Source organism: Hyposmocoma kahamanoa, unplaced genomic scaffold (genome assembly GCF_003589595.1).
Source record: "Hyposmocoma kahamanoa isolate Upper Pololo Valley unplaced genomic scaffold, ASM358959v1 86, whole genome shotgun sequence".
In the NCBI taxonomy this organism is placed as follows: domain Eukaryota; kingdom Metazoa; phylum Arthropoda; class Insecta; order Lepidoptera; family Cosmopterigidae; genus Hyposmocoma; species Hyposmocoma kahamanoa.
In genome coordinates, this window is record NW_020654289.1 from 7,299,859 (window position 1) to 7,314,180 (window position 14,322).

Consider the following 14,322-nt stretch of genomic DNA (forward strand, 5'->3'; position numbering starts at 1 on the left):
GTTTTGCATGGCGTAGGGCAAGTCTGGCAAACTTATGGGCCGCTTGTTTAAAGCTCAGAAAACCGTACCAAAAACAAAATGCTTTCAAATTTCCTACTCTATATGATTTCAATTAGTTTACATTTATTTGTTAGACTGAATGTCCAAAATACATTTACCTTAAAAATGGATACTTATAACTTCTTTTAACATTATATATCATTACTTAATTGTCATGGTGCCTGTTTATACTGGAGTAATAAAAAGATCAAAGAATGTCATGAGGAAAACCACAAAAGGTTGCAAAATTGGCTCCAAAGGGAGCGATGTTTCCCTCTCTAAGGTATGAAACGACCTTTTTCTTATCATATCGATTACATACACTGTAATGCTTGCCATAGTGGTGAAAGAATTTGCCAATTGACGTAAGGTACTCCATGATTGTTACCCAGGCTGCGTCAGACGTACATGAAAGAATGGTACGTTGTGCAGGGAGACTCCTTTCGTGCACACCATTAGAAACGATAGAGAGCAATGATGGAGGCTTATCGCAAATTAGCCGCAAATGGTAAAACAAGACTGAATGGAGTAGTGGGTAGCAATGGATGCTCACTGCTCGTGATAGGAAAAGAAGGATGGTGATGTTCCAATCCAAACATATACGCATGAAAAGTAAACAAACTGGTTTGATTAAAATTCTAAATCAATCACGCAAAAAACAAGTAACACTCGTATATTTTGAAGATTTGGACTTGATATCTCATCACTTTTTCCAACAATAGTAATTTATATAATAACGTCTTAAAATCGTATTTAATAAACGTTAGTCCAAAAGTGAGGAAATACACATACAAATATATAAGTCATCACACTATGTCAGTATTATTCAAATATGGCGTTTAGATTCTTTTAGGCCCCACAAAAAATAAAGTTGAGAACGCTTGCAGCAGTGAAATTTTAACACTCGATGGGCCATTGGGCCTTTGCCGACGCGGATTGGCCTATTGGATTTACCTTATAGCAGCTTAAAGCGCGGTTTAACTACCCACTCACTACTCCCTCGTCTTGTTGAAGTCAATATCGTCGGAGTATTAGTTCAGCGGACTAGTTTCTGCTACTTTACGTCGTTTGTAGCGCCTATACTTTTGAAACTAAATAGGATGTGGTATGTGGAGTTTTCCTAGATTATATACAATACTAGGGCGTGAGTTTATGTATGTTTATAGAATATTGCGCAAAAGTGTATGTGTGTGCGTGCGTGAATGGTGGTTATAGGTGTAGAATGTGTTGTGTACAGAAGATTCACATAACAATTTAGCCTTAAATAACATAGTCTGTAGTTACATGTATTATGTAGGTATTTTTTCGTAGGAATTTTTGTTTTTTGTTCATAAGACTAAGTAACGGGACGAATTGGTCGTGTGCCTGGTGGTAAGCAAAACGCCTATTCATAACAGTTGCTGTGCCATTCAAAGCTTTAAATCGTAAAAATCTTAGGGACACTGCTAATGTGCCCGTCACCCTGAGATATAAGTTGATAAGTCTCATGTGCTTGTCATTTTACCAGCACCTTTACCCTTTCAAACCGGAGTGCAGTAATGCTCATATTACAGCTTGGCGGCGGAAATAGGTCCCTGCACGAACTCTCCACAAGGAGCTCTACTGCTACTATGACGAACCAGAGTCCTCTGCTTTAGCAGTTTTTCAGATCCTTAAACAACATGTATTTACATGATATGAAACAAAGGATATTGTAGAGCGGGCGGTTTGGAATTTATGGCAAGAGTGCTTTGTCTGCTTCTGTAGTGCGTAGTGTTGTATGGAGCAAATACCAACCGCCTGTTGTGCGTGATATTACAGTAAGGTTATGATAATAACTACTTTATCAAACCTAACGGTGACAACTCAACTGTCGTCACTATGATCTATCAATTCTAACTTGAACAGGATATAAAACATGCTTAATCTAGAAGATAACAAAAAGAAAACTAGAAAAGCTTGTCGTCCAAAACAACGTTAAGTGACGTGGTGCCGAGAAGTTTGCTAGACTTGTACTTGGATAAAAGTGGCTCTTACTCCCTGGAGCGTAAGGACAGTGTATTAAATTTACGATTGAATATAGATAAGAAATGCGGGTTAACCACATCTGCCGGTTCTGTGCCGCCCGCATCCAGCCGCTGACGGCCACTATTCTCAGAACGTCCGTTTATCGTGCGGCGAGACGTCCTACACTATAACGAGCCTGCTCAATCGGCCATAAGTCCTCCTGCAGGTATGTTCGGCTCACTGCCACTTAGTTTACTGATTTTACGAGCTATGTTTTCACTTTAGTTTTTTTTTATTTATTTGGGTCACAAACAGTAGTCACAGTTAAAACTTATAATGGCAAGGCAAATGGCATGGTAAAAGCTGTTCGAAGGACAAACAGGATATTGAAAGGACCTTACAGGTTTTATAGAGGTCGGATATCTGAAGGGTAGGCTCCAGCCCACCTTGAGAATCGCTCGTTGAGTGCGTTCCAGCTGAAGAAGTTGCAATGTTTAGAGATAACCATGAATTTCGGTTTTCTTGACATTCGGCCTTGAGATCGGCCTTCACACTACTACTTTATTATTACTTATTTGACAGTAGAACTCCTTGTGAAAGAGTTCGTCTAGGGAAGTACTGCTACCTTACCTATTCTGCCGCCAAGCGGTAATGTGAGCATTACTGCCTTCCAGTTTTGAAGGGTAAGGGTGCTGGTTAAAGTACAGCCTACAGGCACATAGGTCTTGTCAACTTATGTCCCAGGATGACCGGCGCAGTGGCAGAGCCCCTAAGATGTTTGCGATTAAAGCTCTGCTTGGAACTGCAAGTGTTATGGACAGGCGTGTCGTTTACCATCAGGCGCACGATTTCTTCGACCCGTCACTTGGTATTATATAAAAAAGCACACTTTTGTTTTTCCTGCAAAATACGTTCAAATTATATACGAGGTGTTGAGTATATTTCTTGGAATAATAATACAATTTAATGAAGAACTTTAACGTTACACAAAATAATGATACTTGAATTTTGAACAAAAAAGTAAATCATTAAAAACCGAAACAAAATCTGCAACACGCACTAAAATTCGTAAAGTCTGCTGCTGACCTTTCGTGGCTCAGTTGGAGAGCTCTGGCTCGGTATGCTTGATGGCGCTGGTTCGAATGCAGCCGGATCGAAGGTTATTTTCTTGGTGTTTGCTCTTTGTATTAATAATTATTACAAATTAGTAATTTCACAAAAAATATTAATATTATATATATATCATAATAGTAAAATATTGTGATAGATAATCAATAAAAACTTAAAAATTACAAACAAAAATCGCCTGCTGCTAGCTCTCGTTTTTGAATTTCTCGTCTGATGACTCTTTTTTAATTTGCCCCAATGTGTCTCGCTGCCCTCGCGGCGTTTAGTTCGTTCCATCGACGTGAACACGAGATATTCACTGTAAGGCAATGTTATACTTTTCCAGCAGTCGCTGTTCCCTGCGATTAACGTACAATCACCGTTATTAGTAAATTATTATTTACTACAATAACAAAAATTCGTAGATCATTTGCCTTTTGCGCAGGACGAGCTGAGTTCAAATTCAGGCCAATGCCGCAAAGTTGAATGTGAGTTTCTAAATCATGTGCAGTTTAGCTTTTTACTTGCATACAGTACTATGAAAGAAGAAGCACAGGAGTGGCATATCGGAGAATATTCAAAGGACACCTGTGTATTCCCCAAAATGTATTATGCCAATTTCGTACACTGTGGTGTACATCCTCTCCTCTCCTTAGAATAGATCCATACGACCTGAGGGGCATTGCCACTGCGGTCATCACCCTGAGACTTAAGTTGACAAATATCATGTCCTTGTTCACCAGCACCCTTACTCTTCTAAACCGCAACGCAGTAATGCTCACGTTACTGCATTACGGCAAAATAGGCAAGGTGGCAGTACTTCCCTGGATGAACTCTTTCACACTGCTACTTCTGCTACTACACTAGTATATCTGCTAGATCATCTAAATTTCTAAACTGTCAACTGTAAGTGAATTTTTAAAACAGGGAAACTAGTTCTGAATTGCAATTTGTTATCAGAATGGAAGCTCTCAGATTTGCATTGTTTCTACAGACTTTACATTATGTCTAAGACGACGACTGCTGAAAACATTTGCATCTGGCCCGTATTTTGCTGACGATACGGTCTGTGCAAATATGATCTTTATGCGAACAACGGCACTTCGAATCGAGTCTGTGTAACTCCATATGTTTGAAATTGTTTCCCGCAATATTTAAGGGACGTTTTCGTTCCAGTTCACTTGTGTACGTTGTTGTCGACAGAGTAAACTTATAAGGCCTTCTTTAAAGTGACCGAAATGTTTCCAGTGTAAATGTTTCCTTTATTTTTTTCTTATCGTATAATATTGGGGAAGGAATGGTGCATCGTGTGGGGTGAATGCCTGAAACGAGCCTCTCCGCAATGACATACCTACTCGTATCGCCTGGTCATCGATCCGCGAGCACCATACGCTGATTGACAAATCCTTTCAACACGATGGCAAACATATCCCATGCCCAGTTCATATGACGGCACTTGTGGCGTGATCAGCGTGGCTATGTTCTGGACTAGGATAATACAATGTATGCCATCGATACGATAAAAAGAAGAAAAATAAAAACATAGGCTCCTTTCGTGTACCTCTTTTGTTTGTTAATAAATTCGTGGGATTCATTTACGAAGAAAAATGTCGGTCATTATTCAAATTTGTATTTCGAAACTAGCGTGATTGGTGTTATGTGTTAATGTGGTATGACTATTCGAAAATTAATTTTTTTTATATTAGTAATTTAAAAAATAATTTCGTAAGTTACTCGTTAATTCAATTCTATCAAAAATAAGCGAAGAAAAGTCAATGGAAGAAAGTGAATAAATCGAGTTCTGAGGTTTTCGTGGTTGTTACACATAGGAAATGAACCTATTTTTTCGGACCTAAATCGAGTATATTTGTTTTTTCAAATCAATCAACATTTTGGGCCCTTTACAGGTCCCATGATCAAGGCAGTCAGTCAGTCCGTCAGCGAGTCAGTCATAAAAGGGCCCGAAACGTTGGATGTTTGAAAAAACAAATGTAGTCGATTTAGATCCGAAAAAAGCTTCTTTCCCGAAGTCGATAAAATTTTATAAAAACGCCAGTATAAATTTAATTTCCATGAGACATTTCTTTGAACTTAGCTTACATATACCATTGCGTGTCAACCTTTGCTGTGAAAGTTTGTAGAATTTTTTATTTGAGCAATAATAGACATTGAACTTGTACTATGAATTAACAAGAACATGGGGATAGATTCAGAACCTTACGATAACTCAGTTGTCGACCGATTCGATTTGTTATCGTCCGATTTCTTTTCATTTTTATTCACAACACCCGAATCGAACGTCAAACTGACGTATTCGAAACTGAACCGAAATGACGTCACACCCGTACGATTACTCGAACTTCTCGACCGGCAAAGGCTACAAACGTTATTCGGATCACAGTTATCGAATTAAAGTTATTGAGCGTCCTATTGCTTACAAAGCAAGAATGTAATATGAAAATCTTATTATCAGAATGGAAATATTTTAAATAAAGTTCGGATTTTGTTCAATTTTATTGATTTATTTTAATGCAAGAATATTGTATTAATAATATTTTAGGCCTTTAAAGTCTCAAAAATGTGTATAAAAGGATTTTCATTATAATCTATTTCATCGACTAACTCCGTAAACGCTGTTGGATAACGATATAGTATCCGAACCCCAATCGAACGTTTAACTCGAATGTTCTGAACAGCTCGGACAGCGCCCTTCGATTCGAGAACGATATCCTATACTCAATACCCAATACTCAATACTTTATTGCTTTTCCATAAAGATAAAAAGGTGTTACAAAATATAAATACAGAACGTTTATGGACCCTGTGGGGCACAGCAATTGAGAGGGAGGCATTCTTTTAAATTACAATTTTTTAAATTATAATATTCAGTAATTACTATTGAGGTACGGTAGTATATTATTTTATAATCCGTGTAAACATGCATTTAAGTATTAATATGTACTAATTAGGTTAATATAATGTTTTTATTTATTTGTATTTGTTTGGGTATCTATTTATGTAGATATAAACAATTTAAATATTATCATTTAGGTATTCCTGTATAGTATAATATTGTTTTGTGACTAATAGGTTTTTTATTTGTTTTATAAAATCTTTTTCTTTGTTTAAATATTTAATGTAGTTCGGTAATTTGTTGTATATTTTGATTGACATGACTAGTGGGCCAGAATGGTATAATTTTAAACGGGAGATAGGTAGTGCTAATTTGTCACAGTGACGTAAATTGTATCCAGGGGCAGTCTCTCCTCGCTTTATGTAGAATTCTGGATATTTCTTCACAAATTTGCATGCTTCCAAAATATAGATAGATGGTAGGGTGAGAATTTTATGTTCAGCAAAGTATGATTTACAGCTATCTGTGTTATGTAAATTAAAAATTATACGAATTAATTTCTTTTGTAGGGTAAATAGAGAATGGGCATCCGTACTATTTCCCCACATGATAACGCCATAGCTAAGCCATGCATAAGCGTACGCGTAATAGAGAGTGAGTGATGTGTGTATATCTGTTGTTATTCCTATCGAACGATTCGGTTAAAATATCGAAGAGTTCTGAATCGGGGCCCTGACCTTTTTTGTCGCTGATGCGGACTGATAGACAGTGTGCTTGTGTTTTTTTTTATCGTAATCAACTGAAAAATGTATTAAGTACTTGTTGAGAATTACTTCAAAGAAAGTTTGGACCTGGACTCTGTATCTTTTCACTTTTACGCAAATATTTTTTAATATTAAAAAACTACCAGTAGCTTACTGCTTGAAATTCATCACAAGTTCGCGCAAACTCATTAACGACGCTTCACAATATTGCTTTTCACATAGATAATTAATAAAATAAGCCTTATAGCTTGATATTTCCGGGAGTTACTAGGAAAACGAATATGTAATTTGTGACACGACATATCCACACAAAGATATCTGTCACTTGAAACACATGAGGACTGGCATTCCTATGTACGGGAGTATATGTGTACTAAACTCGCTTCTCTTTCAGAAAATAGCCCGCTAATATCCTTCCAATTTAAGCTCTAATGTTGGCACACAAAAGTTCATATTAGCATGCACGGTTAAAATATGATTTTCCACATTTTCTTTTAAACAAATTGCGATGCGAAAACGTTGTTTGGAACTTCGTAACAGGTCTATTCGTTTCCTATTTTGCTTATAGTTCTGTCCAAACTCGACTTGCGAGCGGAAGGAATCATCTTTTGAGACTTTGATGTTTTCAATTATTTTCGTGTTATGAGGAGTTGTGCCAAACGGATTAACATCTAGTGTAGTAATGGACTGTAATGGAATGTAATTACAATGCTCTGGACATAATTTTACTATTTATATACCAACTTATTATTTCATAGCTATGGTTAGACCTTTAGCGAGAGGCTGCAGTAGACTATCTGCGGCTCTGTGAAACACTTCGCTAAACTTCAAAAAAGTTCTCAATTCGCCTCTATCTCTATTTTTATCCTCTATTTTTTTATGTTTGTCGGAACCGTCATTGCTTACAACTGTATCCTCAGACATCTTTTGAGCAGATTTAGGGATAGTGCAATGAGATTACGTTTAATAGTAACACTGTATATTTGAAGTGCTGCCACTTTACCTATTTCTGCCGCCAAGCAGTAATGTGAGCATTACTGCGTTCCGGTTTTGAAGGGTGCTAGTGGAATTACAGGCACATGGGATTTGTCAACTTATGTCAGGGTGATGGGCGCAGAGGCAGTGCACCGCAGATCTTTGCGATTTAAAGCTCTGAGTGGCACTGCAACTGTTATGGACAGGCGTGTCGTTTAGCATCAGGCGCACGGCTTACTCGTCCCATCATTTATTATCATAAAAAACATATTTTAATCACTATCGAAACTTTTCGTACGATCTTTGAATCGATGAATCTTTGGAATATCCACAACCCCAGCCTGCGTCTAGTCCCACGATGATGGAATGGGGATGGCAGAATTAAATTATGAAAGTCGCACACTTTTCGTTACGATATATCGTGTAGAATACCGATAAGCAGGCAACTTTTCGACGGTGTTCAAGACTATGCAGCTTGACCTCTACTAAATCCGTGTCACCTATAAGCCTCCTGACACGTCTGTCGGTTGAATCTAAAGTGACCAGTTGGTATGTAGCAGAGCCATCCCATAGGTGGTCGCAGTATTCCATACATGACCGGACTTGGTACAGCTGAAGCTAATGTCCCTGCATGAAGTAACGTCTCGCCCTGGAAAGGATGCCAAGCTTCATGGCTGCATTTTTGACGACAGGTCCATTCCAGGTGAAGGTGGTCGGTTATCGATATGGATAAATGTGAATAGGTAACTTTTCTTGTTTTGCTGCTGTGCTTGGTTAAATATTGTCACAGACGCAAAGTTGGTTTTTGTTTAGACAGGTGTGCAATGACTCCGTGTGCAGTTGCTGGTCTGCCATCGGACGCGTCCCCAGGTGGCGGATAGGGGAACGACTCCCAGATATGGGAGTTACCGGCTTCGGCCGGCGCGGACCAAAACCAGCACTGGGAGGGGAGGAAGATAGCGCAGGTTCTGTCCGGCGCTATCTAACTCGCACCCGAGGCGGTGGGCGGTGTTCGGTCTTAAGATCGGCTCCGGCCAACCCGTAATCCCGCATGGAGCGGGACCGGGGGTCGTCCTCACTGAGAGGGGGGCTGCGAGGAAGAAAACCTCTATAAAAATTACCCCAATCCTAAGCTCTAGCGCCCGGCGATGGGATGAATGGCTGGAGGGTATCCAGCCGTTAGGGCGCCCCAGTGGGGAGCTCACCCCCTTTCAAAGCTCACACGACATGGAACAGGCACGTTTTGAAAATGGTCCCCAGGCGGGTCCCCGAAAGGGGGAATCCCGCCCATCCGCCTCGGCGGGTGGCAGCCCCTCGTACTCTGGGGGGGGGCAAAAACTGCCTCGTGGGTCGGCCAGAAGTCGACCCTCGTAAACACGAACATCGCACTCGAACGGACAATGATTTTGCACACAATTTGGATCGCACGAAGGCCTCCAATGTGGAGGTGAGGATTCTCTCCGACAATGAGTCTGAGGGTGAGACGATGCTCTCGGCCTCTTCAGACGGAGAGCCCACCCTCTCTGAGGGGAATTCACGCGCGGTTTCGCGCTCCGGGTCAGCCGGAGAGAAGGGATCGTCAAGGGCCGCCAAGCGTGCCGCCCCCCCGTCGAACGAACCTCAGGAGCCCGAAAGGGCACCAAAGATCAGCACGGCCCGTAGGGGCAGGCCCAGGGTCCCCGGGAAGACCCACCCCGGTCCGGCGGCGGCAGGGAGAGGCCGTTCCAGCTCAGCAGAGTGGAACGCCCTCCAGAAAGAGACGGATGCCGCCTTCTTCAAGGAGGCTCTTAAGCGCCCAGGAAAGGCTGGGGAGGCTGAACCCGAAGGTACGGCGGGCATCATGAGCGAGGTTCAGGCCCAGGAGGCGCGAGACGGCCTCGCGACAATATTGGCGGAGACCGCCAAGTCCTCTAATCTCAAGGGGACGGTGATCAAAGCAATTAAAGAGGCCGTCAAAAAGGTGGAGAGAGCCATTGACTCTCTCCATCTTGGAGAGACGGCGACGGAGGCGGCGCGGCGGATATCGGAGGACAACCGCCAGATGAGGAGGCAGCTCGCTGCCCTAGAGGCGGAGTTCAAGGCCCTGAGGGGGGCCTACTCCACCGCCACGGCCAAGGCCAAGGCGCAGGTGGCCCCACCGCCGCGGGTGTGAGGGAGGCCATCGATGACCTCAGGCGGGACATTTTCTCCTCCATGAGAAATATGATGGACGCCCGCTTGGGGGACATCGAAAGACGCCTCCCCGCGGAGTCCCTAAGGCCTCCCCTAGGCGGCCGAAGTAGTGCGCCCGCCTCCGAGGCGACGCCTGCTGCCACCGCCATCGCCGCAGCCGCCCCGAGGTTGGTTCCCTCCGCCGCGGGCCCCGAGTCGATACCGGGCCTCTCCCCGGCCCGAAACGCGCCTACTGACCCGCGACCCAATAAAAAGGCCAAGAGGAAGGCTCCCCCGCCGAAGGCTACTGCTGCCCCTCCTGCGGCGCCACTCGCTGTTCCCGCCGTCCCTGCCGGCCCTGACATGGCGGCCTCCATGCCGACTGACCAGGCAGAAACGCCCTGGTCACAGGTAGTCGGCCGCAAGGCCAGGAAGGCCAAAACGGCAGCTGCCGCCATCCAAGCGGCACGGGCCCCCGCCAAGGCGGCCCCCAAGACGGCTCCCAGACCCAGGGCTCTCGCCACCCCGAAATCATCGGCGGTGGTGATCACGCTGAGGCCCGAAGCGGTGGCGGAAAAGGGGGTCACTTACAAGGGGGTCCTAGAGGCGGCGACCGCTGCGATCGATTTGGGCAGAGCCTCGGCATCCCGCACTCAGGCTGGCCCCCAACGGGAGGGGGTCAGCCCTCGTTCGCTGCCCGGTGACGGCGGCCCAACGGGTGGCGGCTGCCGGCTGCCTGTTGGTGGGGTGGTCCTCCGCCGGGGTCCATGTGATGGAGCCCCTCCCCATGCGCTGCTTCAGGTGCATGGGGATTGGCCACACCAGAGCCCTCTGCCCGTCTAGTGTGGACAGGAGCGGGCTCTGCTTCAGGTGTGGCCAGGTGGGACACTCGGCCTCCGGGTGCACGGCGACCCCGCGATGTTCGGTCTGCACCGCGGCCTGCCGTCCAGCGGACCACGTAATGGGGGGGCGATCTTGCGCTCCCCCCCCCCCCCCCCAAGGGCAAGCCGGCGGGGACCTCAGGCCCCCTCCCTATTGAGGGACAAAGTATGGAGCAGTGATGCCAGCACGCCACCATACTATACTGCAGGGCAACCTCAACCACTGCGCCAGGGCACAGGACTTATTGGTCCAGGCCATGGCGGAGTGGGGGGTTGCGGTGGCTGCTCTGGCCATACTTTGTCCCCCCTCGGGGGATCGGGAGGAGACGGTGGCCATAGTGGCGTCGACTGCCGGGAACTCCCCCCTCTAGCGGTGAAGGAACGCGGATCAGGGTTCGTGGCGGCAAGGTGGGGAGAAGTCATCCTAATTGGGGTGTACTTCTCTCCTAATCGCTCCCTGGCCCAATTCCAGGCTTTCCTGGAGACCCTAGAGAGGGCGGTGAGGAGGGCAGCTCCGGCGCCGGTGTTGGTGATGGGGGACCTCAACGCCAAGAGCGCTGCGTGGGGTTCCCCGGTCACCAATGCCAGGGGGCCAGAGTTGGAGGATTGGGCGGCAGCCTTAGGGCTGGTCGTCCTCAACCGGGGTCATGCCAGCACGTGCGTGCGACGAAATGGGGGATCAATCGTGGACGTCACGTTCGCGACCCCCTCACTAGCCGCGCGAGTATCCGGCTGGCAGGTCCTGGAGGACGAGGAGACCCTCTCCGACCACAAATACATACGGATGAGGGTCTCCCATATGCCGCTCACGACGGCCTCCAACACGGCCCCCGGGGGGGGCTTTCCCAAATGGGCACTCACCCGCCTGGACCTTGAGCTCGCAGAGGAAGCAGCCATGGTCCAGGCGTGGTGCCCCCCCCCCACCGGCCACTGTCGACGTGGAGCAGAGGGCGGTCAAGTGCAGGGAAGACTTGACCGCCGTCTGCGAGAGGGCCATGCCCAGGGTCAGAGGGACCCCGGGCAAAAAGAGGGTGTACTGGTGGACCGCGGAGATTGGGGACCTCCGCACCGCCAGTACAGCAGCCCAGCGGGCCTACGGCCGATGCCGTCGCAGGCGCCATACCCGGAGTGAGGAGAGAAGGCTCCACAGCGCCCTTCAGGGCGCGAGACAGGCCCTGAAGGTCGCAATAGGGCGGGCCAAGGACTCTGCGAAAGAGGAGTTCTTGGCCACCCTGGACGCGGACCCATGGGGGAGGCCGTACAAAGTTGTGCGCAACAAAATGTACGGCGCATCTCCCATGGAGTCACTGGAGCTCGATCTCCTCAACCGGGTGGTGGAGGGCCTCTTTCCCGAACCGCAGCCCTTCACCCCACCGACCATGGTGCCCCCTAGAGCAGACGGGAGGCAGACTGAGGAACCCCCCCCCGGAAATTACCGAGGGGGAGTTGGAGTGGGCGGTGGGACGGCTGCGGGGGCGGAAGAAGGCCCCCGGGCCCGGACGGGGTACCGGGACGAGTCCTTCGCATTGCCCTGAAGCATCTCGGGACCCGCCTCAAGCATCTCATGGATGACTGCTTGAGGACGGGGTTGTTCCCGAGATGCTGGAAGGAGGGAAGGCTCGTCCTGGTGCCCAAGCCGGGCCGACCTGCGGACTCCCCCTCGGGGTTCAGGCCCCTCGTCCTGCTGGACGAGGTGGCGAAGATCCTGGGCCGAATCATCGCCTCCAGGATCAACGAACACCTGAGGGGGACAGGCCCCGATGTGTCGGAGCGGCAGTTCGGGTTCAGGGCTGGACTCTCCACCCTGGACGCCCTGGAGTCCCTGCGACACATCGTGGAGGAGGGTAACGGCGAGGGGGAAGGCGTGGTGGCTGTGTCGTTGGACATAGCCAACGCCTTCGGCACTCTCCCCTTCGCCGTTATCAGGGAGGCGCTGAGGTACCATAACATCCCCAGGTACCTCAGCCGTCTGGTGGAGCACTACCTGGAAGACAGGGTGGTGCTCTACCAGACGAGGGAAGGGAGGCGCGCCGAGCGCCCAATGAGGTGCGGAGTACCCCAGGGGTCCGTATTAGGACCACTACTGTGGAACCTGGGGTACGATTGGGTGCTGAGGGGCGCGCTGCTCCCCCGGACGGCGGTCATCGCGTACGCCGATGACACGCTGCTGGCCGTCCGGGGGACCACCTTCCAGGAGGCGGCCCGAAGAGCCTCAGTAGCGGCGGATATGGTGGTCCGCCGAATACAACTGCTGGGGCTCGAGGTCGCCGTGCCGAAGACGAATGTGGCCGTCTTCGGCGGGAGGGGTAGAGGTTGGGCGGTGCCGGCAGGCGCCCACATCTCCATCACGGGAGTATCGGTCCCGGTCAAGTCCCAGATGAAATATCTGGGACTTGTCCTGGACCGGCGATGGAACTTCGGGGAGCATTTCCGGCAACTCGCTCCCCGAATAGTGGGCGCCGCATCGGCGATGGGCCGTCTCCTGCCCAACCTCGGGAGGCCGGGAGCCTCGTGCAGGAGGCTATACGCCGGGGTGACCCAGAGTATGGCCTTGTACGGGGCTCCCATCTGGAGTGGGTGGTATCCCTGCGAATGTGCAGGGCGTACATGACGGTGGCCTGCGCTGCCGCATGCGTCCTCGCCGGTACTCCGCCGTGGGACCTCGAAGCCGAGGTCCTGGCGGATGTCCACGCCTACCGGCGGGGAATGAGGGACCGAGGCGAGCGCCCTGCTCCCCAGGAGGTCGAGCGGGAGCGCCACCTCGCGGCGCAGCGCATGCGGGACCGGTGGAAAGAGGGCTTGGCGGATCCCCCCTATGGCGCTCGTACCATAGGGCCGATCCGCCCTGTCCTCGTAGAGTGGGTAAACCGGTCCCACGGGCCACTGTCGTACCACCTTGTGCAGGTGCTGACTGGACACGGGTGTTTCGGTCACTACCTGCACAAGGTGGCGAGGAGAGAACCGTCCCCGTCGTGCCACGAGTGCGGCGCTGCGGATGACACCGCGCAGCACACCCTAGAGGTGTGCAGCCGGTGGGATGAGCAGCGCCGCACTCTGACGGGGACTTTAGGGCAGGACCTCTCGCTGCCGAGCGTGGTTGCCGCCATGCTCGATAGCGAGGAGTCCTGGGAGGCGGTGGCCTCCTTTTGCGCAGAGGTTATATCGCAAAAGGAGGCCGCGGAGCGGGTGCGCGAGGACGCGGCGGACGCGCACCCGCTTCGGCGCAGACGTACGGGGAGAAGGCGCAGGCAGTTCGCTGCTCGCCTGATCCCCTAGTGAGGCCAGCGGGCTCTGGACAGGGACTCCGGAGCCTGCATTGCACGGCCTCACTCGTCTAGGGGGCGGGTCGGAGGACAACCGACTCGCCCCTCCGTTGGCGCGGGAGCCCTGGCGCAAGCTAGGGCGGCCGGGCGGCGTCGTGGTGAATGTTCACCGATCCCACGGCGCCGACTCACCCGGCGAGAGGGAAACCCGGGGGGGTTTTAGTGGGGTAGGCCCTCCAGTCTGGAGGGAGAGTCCCCACATAACCCCTGAGTCTCCCTGGGCTCAGGGGTATCCATAAAGA

General features: G+C 49.1%; 1 protein-coding gene across 1 annotated transcript; it reads left to right on the forward strand.

Moving 5' to 3' along the window:
* The first annotated feature begins 9,927 nt into the window (after positions 1 to 9,927).
* LOC113234887 (predicted GPI-anchored protein 58) lies at positions 9,928 to 10,719 on the forward strand. The gene has a single exon (XM_026470409.1). The coding sequence runs from the start codon at positions 9,928 to 9,930 to the stop codon at positions 10,717 to 10,719; it is 792 nt and encodes a 263-aa protein (XP_026326194.1).
* Positions 10,720 to 14,322: the final 3,603 nt, after the last annotated feature.